This window comes from Tachysurus vachellii, chromosome 21 (assembly GCF_030014155.1).
Source record: "Tachysurus vachellii isolate PV-2020 chromosome 21, HZAU_Pvac_v1, whole genome shotgun sequence".
Classification (NCBI taxonomy): Eukaryota; Metazoa; Chordata; class Actinopteri; order Siluriformes; family Bagridae; genus Tachysurus; species Tachysurus vachellii.
The window spans coordinates 7271445-7290919 of record NC_083480.1 but is presented as its reverse complement, the minus strand read 5'-3'; the positions used below and the strand labels follow the sequence as shown (position 1 = coordinate 7290919).

The following is a 19475-nucleotide window of genomic DNA, read 5'->3' as shown; positions in this document are numbered from 1 at the left end:
CAACAGAATCACCATGTTCCTGTGTCACATTAGAATAACAATAATTTGAAATAATTCAGTGCGATTTTATTCATGGGTTATTCCCTGTGAATAGACGGAGCAGTACATTGCATCTTTGTTCATTTTCTGAAATCCACATGCCTGCTTCATCTTCTAAAATCATGTCTGTACCACTAGATGAGATGCCTGTGAATTGTAAACAAAGTGAAGAAGACGAAACTGCACAGCACTTTCAGCACAAAAAACTGACCAGACCCAAACAAACCCTCTCATTATTTCATCACTAACATCGAGCTCCAGAGTGCAATAATTGTGCGATACTAGTGCAGTGCCTGTGCTACGGCGCTTAACAATAATTCTGCAAATCAGTCTGCATGAGAATGTGAGGATAGATGGAAAGGTAATGAATAAATATCTGATTTCAGAAATGCTTTTGTGTTTTGCGAGGGGACAAATTATCTTGCTTTCAAGGTTGCTGTGCTTTTAACCTCATGCAGCTGTAATAGCTAAATCTATACACAGCATTTTAGACAAAATGACTTGTGCTAGTTGAGATTTGTGAGCCAGGCATCAACTCCCTTGATGTCTGCTTGTCTCCATATAGATGAGATATTGATGTTCATCATTGCCGTGTGAGTAGCACATAAATAGTTAAAGAGTCCTCGTTTCAGACAACAGCTACATATATACAGGTAAGATTCTACTGGGGGCGTGTAAGGTATTGATTTTAGATGTGTTGAAGTGGTGGAGCATTTCTGAACCCATGTGAGTCAATGCTGAGTGGCACCTGACGATGTTGCCTGAATCGACCTCAATGACCCAAGTGCAACGCAGGTTGTTGTCATAAGGGAACGGATAACCAGGGGACAGGATACGGCCCGATGACTCGCCTTTAAAACGTCCTCCGCATTCAGCTGGAGAAAAAAGAAGAAAAAAGAAAAGAAAAGTTCATGGGAGGGAAATAAAAGCCAAGCTGCAGAATCCTAAAGCTGTGTGAATCATCTATCAGACACTCTTGAAAGGACCTGCAGTCTTCAGTTAACACTCTAGGCCATCGACTGCCTTTTCCACCCCCGTTTTTTTTCCACAGCATGCCACTGGCCAGATCATGCCAGAAAGATACAGAGCTTCCTGTTATAGACATCAGCATCTTTGACTTAGGCAAACGAGCTGCACACCCACCTTGATTTATATATATCTTCACTCTCAAAACAGTTCAGTAGTTAATAACAAACTTCATTTGTTGACTCGACCCTCTGCTACCTGTTATTCATCCTCCTTGCACTCTGTCTCATGCTCACTGTGCACGATTTTAGAAGGGATCCTTTGTGGAGGTGGGCATCGTTTACTAATGGGGCCCACATCAGCATTTTCTTTCAACAGGCCTCATTTGCATAAGCCATCTACATGACAAACAATGGACATACAGTTCAATGAAGCCTGAATAACAGGGTTCAGACTGGGACATGATTAATCTGAACATTAGAGTGTTTTTTAGACAAGTGAGCCTCCTACAAACCAAAACCGATTCACACTCATGACTTGTCATGGCAGCAGCTAGATCATACATCTGCAGCACTACAAATGCACTGACTTGGTCATTCAGTGGCATCAGGAAATTAGGCAATAAACTGATGGAGCGCATTTTGACGCCCAGACAATCTCATGTTTACCCAATTCAATTATTACGACATGGCATATCTGAGCTGTCTAAGAGCATCGATGCTGACCAGACCACAGACCTTCTACAATCTCACTTCTTAACTTCTTAATTGTCCAACATGCAATGTTTCTTTCTTCCCATTCAATTTTCTTTTGAGAAAGAGAACATGATTTAGACCAACACTCATTGCGTCATCATCACCTCAGACCATTCGGTGGGGTTTGGAAAAAAAAAGATTAAATATTTTATCTGCAATAAAAAAGAAGAGTAATGGGGAGAATAATGATAAGCCGTCATGCTGAAAATAAAACAGCCCTCACATTATTGAGCATCTATTATTAATGCTGGTAGATCTGTCTGAAAAATATTAGTCTGAAAACTTCAAGGTAGGAACACTGTCCATCATTTATACGCAAGGAAGAACAAACATTACCCCTGGGTGTGTCTTATTTTAAGAGAAAGTTACGACGGAGTCAGTCAGACAAGAGTCTGTGTGCTCTCATGACCTAGAGGTATGCATTTGGACAAAATCTTTTTGATTCATTTTTTCCTCAGAATCTAAAACGAAGCACATCTAACGTTTGGCTCTGCAGAGGCCAATACTGTCTAATTACCATCCATCAAAATGTGCATGAATAACCATGCACAACCTTGTCTCAACCCTTATGTGCCTGCATAGCTCACTTGGGGTTCTAAGATTAGCTCCGATGTTGAATTCACTGAGTGTCAACACTCGGAAGAGTTTAACATGTCAAGGTCCTTAATTCCATAAATGCTGGTCATTTTTAATATTCACACAATCGTTAATGAGGTGAGATGACTTTTATGTGACATGGTTGAAGATCAAGTTCATTCCACATTTACATTCGATTGCGGCTTACCTATGGACACTGTTCACTGTCAGGATGGGATTGAACAGTGACTGAGAAGTAGAATTGATCAGAATTGTTTTTAATGCTTTAGGCCAAATCTAAAAGCCTGCACATAGGAGAGTCATTCCTGTGTGGCTGCATCTTACCTATGCATGAAGGCAGAGGGTTGTCCCAGGCACGTCTCTCCCCTGTCATGCACTTGAGTATGCTGCTGCCATGCAGTGTGTAGCCTGGGTCACACTTGTAGGTGATGGTGCTGCCAGAGAAGTGGCCCTGGTCATTTACCTTGAAGCCAAACTGGGGCATGCCAGGATCCTCACAGTGTGACAGCTCAAAGCCTGAAACACATACAGATCACAATGGTTGGAGCACTCAATGAAGAAGACAGTCAAATTTATAGATGAATGACTTTAAGGAAAATCCAGATCTGGTCTTCTTGTATTTGACACATGATATGTATACAGACCTGCTGCATGCCACTTTAGGACAATACAATCTGAAGGGTGATGATATTTTGGATAGTTTTATTGGCCCAGAGTTCATACAACTTTCAAATGACATTTTCATTTCCATTTCAGGTAAGTTACAAAAACTTTTCCACAGATGTCACCCTTCCTTCCATATTGCAATAAGAAGTTTATTTAAGTAGCACTCTTCAGTTCCACAGCCAAGCTACTTTAGGGAGAACCGTCAGCCCACGTCAAGTTAAATATATCACAGGACTGTAAATTGTAGTGGATGTGTCACCTATTAACATATGCTACGGTAATAACAAAGCAGTTTTGTTTAAGTGTAAGGGAGAGGAAACACTTAATTAATGCATACTCAGATAACATCTTTACATAATCTGTAGTTACTTCTGAAATATTGAAACAGCTTTATATTTAATGTTTAGTCTCTATGACTAAAGCACGATCACACACACACAGTGACTGGCTGCCACAAAGCGCAAGGAGGCCGTTTATTTTCATTTAGAGCTGCTGACTTCCAGTGACGAGAGCGACAGCAGCCGTGGATGTGGGTGTATCCGGAGATGTGACCAAATTGAGGAAAGTTAGTTCTGTATGATATGATACATATATACACTGTATTTTATGGACAAACACTCATCTTAATACATACGTACATGTAGAACAGGAATTAGAGATTCATTTAGCAGATTTTCATTTTGAATTTTTGAGGAAAACAAGTTAAAATGTGAAAACTATTGCACTGGTAAAATGAGAAAAAAATAACATGGCACCAGTTAGGAGTCCCAAACACACGATGCTTATTTTCTAGCAATAATGTTTATGCTGCACATATTGTGTACAATCGTGATAAGATAAAATGTGTATTTGAAATGAATTGTACTTTTGAATTACTATAAAATTACAAGAGATAACTTTGGACAATGGGACCAACTTTGATAAATAAAATCTCGAGTTAATCTTAACAACTATTTTTCAATGTAGCAGACTGAACAAAATAGAATGACAACTAGACAAACTTAAGATTGATTATTTCTGAACATTTTTGACCTGTTGTCCTATAGTCCAGGCCCTGCAGTTCACCATGAGAAGGATATTTTCCACTTTGGGTATTTATTTTACTCTCACTCATCTGTAATACAAATGATAATATGATTGTAATGTCATTTTTTGTTACCTCACAGCAGGACAAAGTTAAAATCTGGAGTTATTCTAATAATCTAATAATCTAAAAGGTATAATGCATTTCAGATCAGTGTGTAAAACATTTACAACCTGCCTTCGTTCAGCTGATGTTATAATGATCAATGAAATCTGGTAGCACGTTATCTGACGTCAGAGCTCAAGAGGTCTGTCATTAGTGTAATCATTATAGAAGACAATTTGTGTTAAGATCTCACTGTGTTGTGCGGGGCAAAGCCAATCGCTCACTAAGCAGGCAGAACAATTAAGATTAAGTGCTTGGTTAATGGAGCTGCAGCATCTAGAACAGTGTAGGCCCACTTGCTGTGCAACACTTCCTATTAACTTCCATAATCATTACTCCTATCACACTCTCACAGCACAAAAGACACACACAAAAAAAAGTCGAAGCCCGGGCACTTGTGCTGCATGTTTGATAAACCAAATAATAACACAATAATTCTGCTTACTTACGATTCTTATTGACGGATGAGTTTTTTTTTTAAACGCAAGGAACAAATCACTGCTCTGTGACAAGCAGCTGCTGTGTCATATATCAGTTAACTGACTCGACATAATGATGAACCCCAACTGCATATAAGGACTTAGATAGTCTTCTTTATTTGAAAATGATGCCGCATGTGGACTGTGACAGCTCTGTGCTGGGAGCATGGAGGAAAAGCAGTCCAAATAACCACATTGTGCCCAGCAGGCTTGATTATGAGTTGATTACAGGCTATTGTCTAACAGTGCGTTCCTAGTAGCACAAAAGACCTGACTACATAAACGAAGCCATTTTAATTCATTTTCATTCACTCCCCTGTCTTCATTCGGTGGCTAAATTACAGCGTCTGGGCGAACTGCGGTGGCTTCACCTTCTCATGGCTCTATCTGACCTTTATTATGCACTCAAATGGCTAATCCTGCAGGTGGAATGGAATTGCAGACAGACAGGGATTTAGTTGATTTTAAACAAGATAGCCCACCAGCAGGTTAATGCATTCTCCCTCTCTGCAACTAAAACCTCACTGAATTCCATGGACACAATAGTATTAGCCAAGTGTGAACTGGATACTTGCTCAGCTGCCTTTGAAAAGGCGAAGACAAGGTCAGTGAAGAGGGAAGTTTATTCTCACGGTCTACTCATACATAATCCCTCTGAGCTATCTAAAGCTTTATGAGTTTCAAGTGTCCCCTTCTTTTCTGTGACTTCCCACTGTGGGCTTTTGTACTCGCTACGTTACATGTTGTTCTTCAATAAAGGTCAAGCGCTTATCAATACCACCACAGTAGCGGCAGTTAAAGAGAGTTACAGCTTTCTTTTTCTTTCTGTGCAGAGATTCTCTACAATATATATATAGCAGTACATATATATACTACAATATATAATGAGCATCGCTTCAGGGGGTAGAGTACAGTATGGATGAAGCTTTATTGTAAGTCTATTAGTTTAATTTTTTTGCTGGCCAAAGAAAAGGGGGAGGGGCTTTTGGGGAGTAAAATAAATGTTATTGTAATAAATCTGCGAGTTCATTACAATAACATAACTGTTAATCATTCCAGAAAAATATGTCAATTTGCTGAACTGCCAGATGAAGATTTCTGTTCAGTGGGTAACTCTCTCGCTTCTAACAATGGACATTGTAGCAAAGCAGCGTTATAGGAACATAAAACCTAATTAAAAAATAATAATAATTAACATATATATAAAATATGCCCGAAGCAACGGTGGCATAGAAAAACTCCCTGAGATGATATGATGAAGAATCTTAGAGAGAAACCAGACAAAAGGAAACCCATCCTCATCTGGCTGACTCTGAACTCAGTGATTAAATCATTTCCTACTGTACACTATATAGTCAAGTGCAATTGTGTTATCACAAGCGTTTGAGCAACTTATTAGAAATGACAACTCGCAGCAGTAATCTTGTACTCCAATATCTTACTCTTGCACTATTGTGTCCATGTAATTGCATTCACTGAGATATTATATGCATAATCTATATAGCACCTTTGAAGACTTTTGAAAAATGTAACATCAAGAGAAGATAAGGGCAGAATAATGGAGACATAAATTAAAACATCAGCCACTAAACCAAATTACAGATGATGATATTTACATTTATGGCATTTGGCAGATGCACAATGGCCCAGTGATGGCAGCTTGGTGGACCTGGAATTTGAACTAAAACTATCTGAGCAGTAGTACAACACCTTAATCACTGAGCTAACACATCCCACATGATATGTGCTTACATTAGACTCACTGTTTTAATAAAAATGTTTAATACTCTAACACAGACTAAAACAAACCTCACCTGAGAGGTTGAATCATTAGAAGTGATTTAATTACACTTTAATTAAAGAGATGAAAGCTGTGCTAGCTCACTTGTGCTGTGCAGCATGCTCTGTGCTGTGTGTGTGTGTGTATGTGTGTGTGTGTGTGTGTGTGTGTGCTGTGTATCTTACTAGAGTACACGAGTTTGAATCCTTCTCCAGTGGCTTCAGTGTCTGAGTAAAACTCCAGCCACAGATGGTTGGATGTGCTGATAAGAGTCAGGCCCAGCATTGCTGAACCTGTGAAGGCTCCCAGCATATGGGCTGTGTTGTCTTTACCATCATAGATCTACAAGGAGTGAAAAATAATTCATAGCGTAAATGAAAGCTGAGCAAGGCAGCAGTGCGAGTCAGACCAAATGGACATCAGAATTTCATCCAGCAGAGATTAAATCAAGCAGATATTCACCACAGCCTTATACAACATGAAGTATACAGTGAGATGAAATAATGTTTCTTATGCATCCCATACAGATATGGCAACTATTTCACTAATACAGTGGCTTTTGTAAGTATTCAAAAAAAGTTTCCACCCACATCCTGTTGCTGTGAAGCTATATTAGTCCTGGTGCAAACCAGTCACCATAAGAAGTTATGCACAATTACAGTACAGTGTCACATGTACTCAGTATAAGTACTTCTGTTCCTGGAAGGTCCCAGAGATTCATTCATTCATTCATCTTCTACCGCTTATCCGAACTACCTCGGGTCACGGGGAGCCTGTGCCTATCTCAGGCGTCATCGGGCATCAAGGCAGGATACACCCTGGACGGAGTGCCAACCCATCGCAGGGCACACACACACTCATTCACTCACGCAATCATACACTACGGACAATTTTCCAGAGATGCCAATCAACCTACCATGCATGTCTTTGGACCGGGGGAGGAAACCGGAGTACCCGGAGGAAACCCCCGAGGCACGGGGAGAACATGCAAACTCCACACACACAAGGTGGAGGCGGGAATCGAACCCCGACCCTGGAGGTGTGAGGTGAACGTGCTAACCACTAAGCCACCGTGCCCCCCTGGTCCCAGAGATTGTTAGAGAAAATATCTAAACAAACAGCACCATGAAGATCAAGCAATTATTAAAACAAGCCTGGGAAAAAGCTCTGGACATATCAATCAGTTTGGTTATTTAATAATATCCCACAGAGCACCATTAAATCCATTATTAAAAGAAAATAGAAAGGATACAGCACTGGTATATTATAACTGGGAATAACTTTTATTAAAGGAGACGCTCACACAACAAAAGTTAGAAAGTGTGTAAAAAGGGCATTAGTCAGAGAAGCAACCAAGATGCCAAGATGCACCAAGCTAATCTAGAGGTGACCAGATGATAGCAACAGGATAAATCACAACTTTTATGGTTTTATTTCCAAATAATTCTAGTAACTACATTGATTTTCCAGCCAGTCTTGTTTTGGTTGTCTGTAATTCTACAAAGTATGGAACTACATATGCAAGTGTCTGGTCCATTCTCACTCACACAGAGAGCACAACGTGGCCTTCTAACATGGCCGCCATAGACCACATATGACTTTGCTACAATCTCACTCACTTGACGTCTAATAACTCACACACACCTGAACACAATCCCCTCACACAGTATCTAATGACTCGGGGTCCATGCTTATGTTGCGAAGTACTCACTCGGTGTGATTGTACCTGACATTCCAAGGCGATCTTTGTGTATTGCTTCTCTGGTTTTGATCTTTAGAATGTTGTCGCTGTTTTTTTGCTCCTAAATTTTGTCTTGTTTCTGAGATTTGCACATCGCCTGAACATTTGCATGATTATGGATTACAACCTTGCCTCACAATTTCAATTAGTCTGCCTGTGCAAACCCTCATGGCATTTGCTTCGGCTTCTGCCTACCTTCTGTGACAGCAAGAGGGTTGTTTCCTTATATAATAATACATAAATAATCACCATTAACACTACGGTTAGGTTAGTCAGGTTAATCCAGGAAATGGCTTTTTATTTGTAAGTTTTTTTTTGATAATAGATTATACTGTAGATACTCTGAAAATTCTCTTTTGATTATAACCACTCAGTTTGTATGCAGTCAGAAGTGACTAAATGTTAAGAATCTCTCGAGGTCCTTGCAGTCATCTAATGCTAATTGTGTGGGTACAGATAATAAAAATGTAAAGTCAATTTCTGGGCTTTAGAATACAACCCCCACATGGATGCATTCTGTATGCTAATGCCATGGCTACAGAGAATACTCATATAAATGGCTTTCCTGGGTAAGAACTGTGCAGAGAAAATGGAATTACCTTCAAGATGTCCCCCTGGGCCAAATGAAAGGTTCTGGCCGATATGTTGATTCCTTTTCCAGCCTGAACTTGGATACTGTAGATGCACTCGTGGTTGTTGTCGTAGTTCATCGGGTAATTTGGTGACAAGAGAATCCCTTCATTGTTGAAGACAGATGAGCCGCACTCAGCTAGGCACGAGAAAAAAAAAACATGGAACAGTGGTGGAAGAATGTAATATTGCAGTGATCGAAATGCCAGCAAGCATCATAATATTAAGATATTCAATTACTCTACCATTACATACGTCATATTTTATCTCACGGAGCTATGCTACAGCTCATAACTACACCACATGGACATTTTGCGATTGTAAAAGCTGTAATGAGACCTTACACAAGACTTTTGCTGACTGATTGGTTTGGACAAGACAACTGTGCAGTAAGGGTGAATCTGAAAACTAACATTGACTTCCTAGGTTTGCTTCGTTAGTTGGAAAGTCGACATTGTTCCGGAGGAGGTGAATTTAGCAATAACAGTGAAAAACAGACTCGATCAAACAACAAACAGTAAAAATAAATATATTAATATGCATCATATCACACATCATAGCATCAGAGTGCGATGCACATAAAGCCACAGTGCTAGGCTGATTTATCTAATGCCCCTGCATCGTTTCCTTTTACACTCGGCTATGTTATGATGATATTACCAGTGTCATATTTTGAATAAATCACCTCTGTTTCAGCCTCCATTTAGAAAATTACCTTTACATTCTATACTCCAAAAACCAGCCTACCATGATGATGATTTTTAGTTTGTTTTCTTCTCTGTTTATACTTCGGTTTACATGTGTATAGCCAGGGAAAAGGATTTTGTTTATCATTTGGTTTTAGAAGGCTGTGTAGGTAAAGATCTGAGTAAAATGCTGGATGGAATATGAATGACTCAGACTGTCAGAAGAAAAATAATTCTGCAATGATGGTGTCTAGAACTAATGGTGTTCATCAGCATTCTTAGAAACAAAAAAAACTTTTATGGGGAAAATTAAATCAGCAAATTTAAATTTCAAATTCTAATTTAAAATGTATTTGTATAGTGCTTTGGAAAATGGAAAATATAATGGAAATTAATTTGTGTAAGCACTGCAGTGTTTGTTTTTTCTCTTCAGCCTGATTATTATTTGTAATAATAATAATAATAATAATAATAACAACAATAATAATATTATTAACAATAATAATAATAATAATAATAATAATAATAACAACAACAATAATAATATTTATTATTATTGTTATTATTATTATTAGAAGTAGTATTTCGAGGCTATTACTTATCACACTGTACTTCACTGCATTCTATAACAAACTGTGCAATAAGATGTCTAAATTTAGATTATATGCTAAAGATCCTCTAATGATTGCTCACACTCTGCTTACGTCATCAATTATTGTGATCATGTATAAAAATGTTGATCTTGAGGTAGTAGCGATATTTTCAGTTCATTACCATATGTTATTCCACTCCTGTATTCGTAGCTGTCCTGTCAGTTATACATACAGCACAGCATGAGCAGACCCCCCTAATCCAGACTGACTTCTTCTTTTACTTTCATCTTTTCCCATTAGGGGTCGCCACAGCAAATCATCTGTTTCCACCCAAATCTATGCTCAGCATCCTCTTCTCTTATACCAGTTACCTTCATGTCCACTTTCAACAGATTCATATGGCCTTCCTCTTGACATCTTACCTGGCAGCTCCATCTCCAACATCCTTCTACCAATATAACCATCTCCTTCTCTCATGTCCAAACCATCTCCATTTATCCTCTTTGACCTTGTCCCCAAAACAGCCAACCTGAGCTGTCCCACTGATGTGCTCGTTCCTAATCCTGTCCATCCTCGTCACTCCTAAAGAGAACCTCAACATCCTCATCTCTGCTTCATCCATCTCTGCCTCATGTCTTTCCTCACTGCTACAGTCTCTAACCCAAACAGCAGAGGTGATCTCACTACTGTCTTGTACACCTTTCCTTAATCTAGACTGACAGAGTTATTTAATTCATTTAAAACAGTGGACGCGATTTCATGTCATCCAGTACTATCCTCTTTTTGTTGACTTGTGAAGTGTCATAGCTTTGGTCACATTCTGTTTGAAGATTTATTAAAAAAAATAAAACTAAATAAAAATCTGACCCTAACAGTCCTTTACAAAATCTGGAACTGGTCAGCATCTTGCATTATACAGTAATGCCTCACAACCAAAGAATTCTTTTGCACTATGTGATGATGTCTTCAAGACATTCAATGCGACAGGAAAAAGTCAGGTCTGGGTCTTTATTCAGATGAGGCAGATATGAGAGAACGTCTAAGGATAAAAGCTATGAGTCATACTGGTGCACTTTTCTCTGCACTATTATTTTCATTACATGTCAGTAGTAATCTCTACCTGCCTCTCCTCCTCTTCCTGTGTTGGACCTTTTATTGGTCCCTAAACTGCGATTTATCCAACTGAAACTGACAACTATATCTGAATGAGGTTTCAATCAGTGTCTCTCTTTAATAAGATGCACAAATAAGAACACCTTCAGTCCCATTTCAATTTGGTGTTGCAACAAGAGAGTACGGGGTCACAGGAGCTGTATGTATGATTAGTGGAAGTGACTGAGTGAGAAGTCAGCATGTAGTTGGGAGACTAGGGGATGCTGAGTGAGCTACTGGGAGCTGGCAGGAGCGTGATACCTACAGAAACCTTTTGGCTGTTAGAGGAATACATCAAGCACTACAAAAAGGTCTGGGGACAGAAAACTTGGAAGAGAAAAAGCACTGCCATCATCATTAGTCTCTAAGGCATCATCACTACAGGGTTTAATCTCCAGAGTTTGCCATGTCTGCATCCTAATGTGATCTGGAAAAGTCCCCAATGTGAGTTGAACTAATTACCCGTCATTTTGGGCATATCCTATTCATGGACTGACAATTCACACTGTTCAATTTTTATTTCAGTATAATACACAGTACACACTATTTATTTATTTATTTATTTATTTATTTATTTATTTATTTTATTTATTTATTTATTTCTGGTAACTGCTGACAGAAACCCCACCCAAAAAAACCTTCTATTAATCACAGATAAAATTCTCATAGCATGAATTTCATAGCAATGTTAATGAAGTATTTGTTTGGAAATACAGCAGAAACACCCTCCTTGTTTACAGTGAGCTGTTATTTCAATTTTGTTAAACCAGTTATCTGGTTCCATAAAAGTTCAATCTGATAAGAAGCAGTCTAACCAAGGGCAGCTTTATTTTGCTTCACAGAAGGACATAATTTGTTAGGCACAAATATCCTTTTCCAATGTGCTGACTGAAGCAATTCAATCTATCCTTCTCACTCAAAATAGCACTGTCAATTATCTGATATTTTCTAACAGTACAGCTTATGTGTATTGGAAACATGGAACACAAACTAAATAGGAAAACGATTAGAAAACAAAACAAAACAAAATAAAAGTGATTTTTTTTCTTCTTCACTGTATCGGATGCCGTTGCTTGATGTGCTCATTGTATTCTTCCTCACTCTACGTGCATATTCAAGATAAAAATAAAACAATAGCATTTTTTTATATCTTTATATTCTGCAGCACTGTATACACCGTCAGTGAGTGAGTGCATGTCTGATGTCACAATTAATTTTCAAAATCTTCCACATAGCACTTCTTCCTCCATTACTTTGGGGGTCAACTCACAGACAGGAAGAGCCCCAGGTCATTATGCTTAGCCTACTTAGCAGCTTTACTAAGATGGGAAGATAGATGGGATTGTCAGTAGTGGAGATAAAAGTAGAACACAACAGTGTGACCTTATGGGGACTAACTAAACATTGTGTGTCTTAAAATTGGCCTTAGTCTTTTAATGGTATAATTCATGAATTTTTTTTAAACTGCGTTTTTCACCACCAAGCCGAAGTCACCTCTTCTTAGATGACAGACTTCTTATATGACGGATATGACTTCGTTATCTAACTTATTCTATACACTCCAGGCCTGCATTATGAGAAATGCGTGAATACGCTATCTAGTACGTCAGTCATATGGCAGAAATGCAATGTAAAAAAGCATGCAGTAACAGCATGCAGTACAGTAACAGTACCACGAACACCATCATTAGTTGTAGTATAGTGGCAGTAATATCAACATAGAAGTATTGTAGCAGTATCAGCAGTAGTAGTAGCAGTATAAGCACTAGAATATAATAGCAGTATGAGCAGTAGTATTATACTAGCAGTATCAGCAGCAGCATTATCAGTACTAGCAGTAGAAGTATGTATCAGTATGAGCAGCAGTGGTAGTATAGTAACAGTATCAGCAGTATCAGCAAGAGTATATTAGCAGTAACAGGAGTATAAGTAAAGTAGAAGTATGAGCAGTAGTAGTATAGTAGCAGTAAGAGCAGTGGTAGCAACAGTAGCAGCATCTGCAGTAGTAGTATAGTAGCAGTATGATCAGTAGTACTATTGTAGCAGTATGAGCAGTAATAATATAGTAGCAGTATGAGCAGTATCAGTATCAGCAGTAGTATTATAGTAGCAGTATGAGCAGTATCAGCAGTAGCAGTATAGTAGCAGTATGAGCAGTAGTAGTATAGTAGCAGTATGAGCAGTAGTAGTATAGTAGCAGTATGAGCAGTAGTAGTATAGTAGCAGTATGAGCAGTAGTAGTATAGTAGCAGTATGAGCAGTAGTAGTATAGTAGCAGTATCAGCAGTAGTAGTATAGTAACAGTATGAGCAGTAGTAGTATAGTAGCAGTATCAGCAGTAGTAGTATAGTAGCAGTATGAGCAGTAGTAGTATAGTAGCAGTATGAGCTGTAATAGTATAGTAGCAGTATGAGCAGTAGTAGTATAGTAGCAGTATGAGCTGTAGTAGTATAGTAGCAGTATCAGCAGTAGTAGTATAGTAGCAGTATGAGCAGTAGTAGTATAGTAGCAGTATCAGCAGTAGTAGTATAGTAGCAGTATCAGCAGTAGTAGTATAGTAGCAGTATGAGCAGTAGTAGTATAGTAGCAGTATGAGCAGTAGTAGTATAGTAGCAGTATGAGCAGTAGTAGTATAGTAGCAGTATCAGCAGTAGTAGTATAGTAGCAGTATGAGCAGTAGTAGTATAGTAGCAGTATGAGCAGTAGTAGTATAGTAGCAGTATCAGCAGTAGCAGTATAGTAGCAGTATCAGCAGTAGTAGTATAGTAGCAGTATCAGCAGTAGTAGTATAGTAGCAGTATCAGCAGTAGTAGTATAGTAGCAGTATGAGCAGTAGTAGTATAGTAGCAGTATGAGCAGTAGTAGTATAGTAGCAGTATCAGCAGTAGTAGTATAGTAGCAGTATCAGCAGTAATAGTATAGTAGCAGTATCAGCAGTAGTAGTATAGTAGCAGTATGAGCAGTAGTAGTATAGTAGCAGTATCAGCAGTAGTAGTATAGTAGCAGTATGAGCAGTAGTAGTATAGTAGCAGTATCAGCAGTAGTAGTATAGTAGCAGTATCAGCAGTAGTAGTATAGTAGCAGTATCAGCAGTAGTAGTATAGTAGCAGTATCAGCAGTAGTAGTATAGTAGCAGTATCAGCAGTAGTAGTATAGTAGCAGTATCAGCAGTAGTAGTATAGTAGCAGTATCAGCAGTAGTATAAGCAGCAGATTTCTGAGTCAAACAGTTGCTGTCATGCCGGCACAGAAACTGTCACAATGTTGCCCTTTAATTCATAAAACACCCTTTACAGCAGCACGGCTCTTTACTAAACTAGGATGATATTTTAAACCAGCACTTGTAGAAAATGTTATGTCTCGCTGCAACTAGGTGTTTCATTAGGAGAACAGAATTTACAAGTGCTGCTGTAAACATGCTAAGCAAGCCTATATGAAATGTTGCATTTGGTGTGGGAAAAAATAATTTGGGACATTACAGGAACACAGGTACAATTGAAAAAAACTGTGTATTATGTTAGAATATAACCTTGTAGTCCACAGGAGGAAAATGACAGGGAACAAAAAATGATGAATCTGCAATGCAGTGCTTTTTGGTCAGATGTTAAAATTTCCCAGACAGATAATCAGGCTAGCTGAGTTCTACAGCCTGCTTTAAATTCCAAACACATCACACCTGTTCTCACTGCACTGAGGAAAACGGTGCATTTGTGTGTGTGTGTGTGTGTGTGTGTTCCTGCCCATTTGTGTCTATACAAGTGTACATTTAAGTGTGTGCATGTGCTAGGGAGCAGGTGCAAAGTGGGCTTCTATAATCATACAAAATTTCATATACACACAGAGGCCAATCACAGAAACACACACAAAGACACACACACATGCACACACACTGCTCATAAGTCTTTTTATCATGTTGTTACATCAGCTTTAACAAGGCATTTCTCCCCTTTTTTCACTCTGACAGATGGCACAGAGAACCTATTCAACATCTATGTGGCCAACACGTAAGGCACGCTTGATTTGAAAGCTACACTGAGCACATGGCTCCCTGTCTCCCAGTGCTGTTTTTATTCTCCTCTCTACCCCACTGTGTTGATCTTCACTAAGCATTAAAGCAGGATTAAGCTGGCACAGACATTTATGCCTGATGGTAATCAATGGAAATCCTTTTGTCATCCCTTTACCCTGAAATTAAAAGTAAACTGCTCAATGCCAGAGAGAAATGGGCCACTGCCACCAGGGGAGTCTGATACCATGCTAAAGCCATCACTCTTCAGACACGCTGCCAGCTGATGGAATATTAATGGGACAATATTGACATTTTCCTTGAGCATGATAGGCCCAAAGTTCTCCATAACTGCAGTGTAACCCAATTACACTGATTAGAGGAGTGCGGGGCTCTTATCTCACTGGAGTACAGAGGCAAAGGCGAATGCTTTTTTTTTTTTTTTTTTTTTTTTACATAAAATAAAGAGAGCACAGCTTTCTGCTGGATGTGCATTCTGCCACAGCGAGCAGTAAGTGCAGAATATAATTGAAGCAACAACAACAAAAACCATAACAGAGAGAGATGATGAGAGGGAATATAAGGTCTTGCTCAGCTATGCTCAGAGTGCAAAATAGGACCAAACTTCCTATTCTGGGCACTGATCTGAAATCCCTTAGCTTTTTCTTTTCTGTGCCTGTGAGCTTCCCTAAATAAACTCAGCAGGACAGCTCCTATTTGTGAAACACTCAAGTAAAGCATTAGTGCTTACAGGCAATATATCAGACTAATAAATACTTTACGTATCATGGCCAAGAAGATTAATACATTTGGTTTGATCAACAAATAAGTATAAACAAATCCCTGATCTGTGGCATAGTTAGTGAAGGTACAGGTTTGGATGCAGACATGTCCCATAAATGACAATATAAAATTATGGTAACATTATATAAAGAGGACCTTCATAACACATTCATAAGCACTGCATAAATACTTTATAAAGCAATACTGTATGATTTATTTAAGGCTTTTGTCAAAGCTAGTGAGATGTCACGAGAGTCTACTGCTTTGTATTTACATGAAAAAGAGAAAAGAGAAGAAGGTTCGCTTAGCAATACGAGTCCACTGTGGGTTTATTTTAACCGAACGTTGGAAGTTATTCTTTAATAACTATTAATAACTATTAACTTTTATAACTATTTATAACTTTAATAACTATTCTTTAATTATTTATTACTAAGAGCACATTCGATTATTTTAAATTAGATTTTAAATTAGAAATCTAATGTTCTGTCCAGTTGTAGAAGTGTAGCAGTGTAACTGTTGTATCTGCACCCAACAGGAGCATGGAATCAAACGTCCCTAAGCTGAAGCCCAAGGGGTCCAGTTGCACTCAAAACTTAAGAAATACTATTCCAAATCTCCCTGTTTATGGAGCTCACATGCCTGCCAAATGAATGGTTTCAATGCCCTCAAACTAAAGTGGTACTCGGATTTGCATTTATTACACTATTTTGAAACACTTTCTCAAATTAGAGGGGACTGGATGAGGGTATAAAAACGCACTTTAGATACATTTCGGTACATGTTATTAGTGTATCTGTCAAGCAGAAAAATCAAGAGAAGACATTGCTAATGTGAGATGAAGGGGCGGGGCTTTAGTTAATTTAGAGCAACCTGCGCAACTGTCAGTCACTTCAGATTCACATACTGATTGGCTCATCTGGTACATTATATTTTTGAAAAAATATATTCTTGTGATTAAAAAAACACACACAGGCATACACACACACACACACACGCACACACACACACTAGAATCTCTCATTAGAATCGAGGTAATTTAATGGCTGGTGTTCCAGCCATTTGTCAACATTTTAATATTTCTCTTAACAATAAGTCTAGTCTTAGTTACATAATCATTTATATTCAGTTAGCAGAACAATGCAATACATGTACTATTTTGCTTTTGGGCATTGAAGCTTTACTTGGCATTTTGTTGTCCGACTGAACAAATAGACTTCTGAGCTCTTAAAGGATAGAATAGATGAACATTATTCAGTCTAATCAGATTCAGAGGGATCTTTTATCAGCTCTGAAATTTTTTATTGCACACTTTATATCATTAGTTTGTCTGAAGAAAAGTAAGGACATATATTTTGCATCCCACATGTTGCTTAAGTAATTCTATGGCCCACCTTCATCTGTCACTGCAATCTGTGTTTTAGATTCTACTTTTCTACTTAAAAAACTGTATAAATCCATGAAATACATTGCACTACAGACTTTAGATCTATGGTAATGAGATTTTTATGTAGTGTAAAGGAGAAGCATGGAAAAATATAGGAAATGGCCGTGCAAGCTTGACTTACGGTTAACATTATTTTCAACTGTTTTCTACATCTTAATCTCAGTAAACAGTTCACATAAAATAGAAACTTACTGTGTCATGCTAACCAGATACAAACCACATCCATATAGTGCAAAAATAACAATAAGCTAAAAAATGTTCATACTGTATATTTATATCTTAAGAAGAAAAGGGAGGGTTGAATATTATAGCTATGAAGATACAGCTACGAAGATATACATGTAAAGGCTGGGTTCATAAAGTAGAATATGAGTTTATTAAATATTCATCGAGTATTCACAAAGCAAAATGTAAAATAAATCAAGTATGTTTATTTGTGATAATAAATAAATATCTGTAAAATATCCACACAAATGTGTTGTTAGTATAAAAGAATGTCTTTGCCTTTATTATTTTACTTTGATAGGATTTGAACATGCCTCTAGCGATGGTCACAGGGCTCAGTTTTAAATTCTCTCTGTATGCTATATATCGAGTTAATATGTAAATAGAAACATAAAGCTCTACCCAGCCTCAATAATTCACCTTACTGTCACAAGCACGAAGCACAAAGTTTGCACCTATGCAAGCTGAAAGAAATTACATTTTTTTTTTTTTTTTTTAAGTTTATAAAGAAATAAAGAGAAATTATCATGTTAAATGCTGAGAATGTTAAATCATAGCAAGTGATCCGCACATTGCATCGGTCTGTTGCGGTTAAACGTAAGACACAGCTTTAACCCACTTCCACTACTCTCAGATGGTGAGCCATTGTTTGTGCTCTCTTTGTTTTTCATGCATCCATCAATTTACCCACCAAATCACACCACTGTACTTCGCCCAACAGACATGTCACTGTGATCAACTATAATTATACCTCATCTGTCTTTGACTGAATAGTGTGTGCTGTGCTGATTTTTGTTTCTGCCTGAAGCTATATTAAAGTAAACACAGTGATACATCATTCAGTATTCAGAATAACACACACGACATACACATGCTACACAATGACAGCCTGTCCTTACAGCACAGTTACCACAGAGGGAAAGAAAAAGCACTCTTAAGAAAATAGAGCATCTAGTTTAATGTCAGGTCTTCTCTGGATTTATACAGAGTACTGATTTTCAAAATTTATGGGTCGGCTATTAAAATGTAAAGCATGTCTCTAAGTTTGTGTCAGGCCCACGCAGTCCATGACCTCCGATTCCCAGAATGCACCATGGCCTTCAAACAAAACCGCCCCTGACTACATAGACCAGAATCCACCACCGCTAACCCACTCCCTATCACTGGACCTCTGATCACTGTCTCTCTCTCTCACACACACACACACACACACACACACACCCGCACACACACAGTCAAATATATTAGTGACTCTCACTCTCAAAATGTTTGCAAAGTAACCCTCAGTTTGTCCTGTGCATCTGCAACTGCTATTCTGGTTTCTGGGTTTTTTGCCTGTTTTTGTATTTGCCGAGTGTGCTCTGTTTGCTAATTGCCTGACCCACGCCTGTGTTTGACATTCAATTCTGTCTCTGCCTTGGATTTGTCTGCTCTGCTCTCATTAAACATCCATAAACCGCACTCACATCTGGCCCAGCTCTCATCTCCTGACAGTTAGCCTTGGTATCAATTTACTGAAGCTAATATAGTAGCAAATAAAATAAAAAAATAATAATTTCAAAAGTCTAAAAAACATGCCTATCTGCATGCCGTCTCTTGAATTCGAGGCATACAATCCAGTAGCTAATGCTGCTTTTACTGGTACAGCTGTTGGGTTTGCCTCCATCATCAATGCCATCTAAATTTGATTATTGGCCTTATATTAGATAGATGGTAAGCTGCAACACACTGCACAGCCTCAC

General features: G+C 38.3%; 1 protein-coding gene across 3 annotated transcripts in view; it reads right to left on the bottom strand.

The window, feature by feature from the left end:
• The window catches only part of csmd3b (CUB and Sushi multiple domains 3b), a 406848-nt gene that overhangs the window by 114166 nt on the left and 273207 nt on the right, over positions 1-19475 (bottom strand). For all 3 annotated transcript variants that reach the window (XM_060897477.1, XM_060897478.1, XM_060897479.1), the window contains 4 exons: positions 8812-8981; positions 6657-6813; positions 2682-2873; positions 788-914 (listed from right to left, as the gene is read on the bottom strand). In XM_060897477.1, coding sequence (XP_060753460.1) covers positions 788-914; positions 2682-2873; positions 6657-6813; positions 8812-8981 — 646 coding nt within the window. The remainder of the gene's footprint in view (positions 1-787; positions 915-2681; positions 2874-6656; positions 6814-8811; positions 8982-19475) is intronic.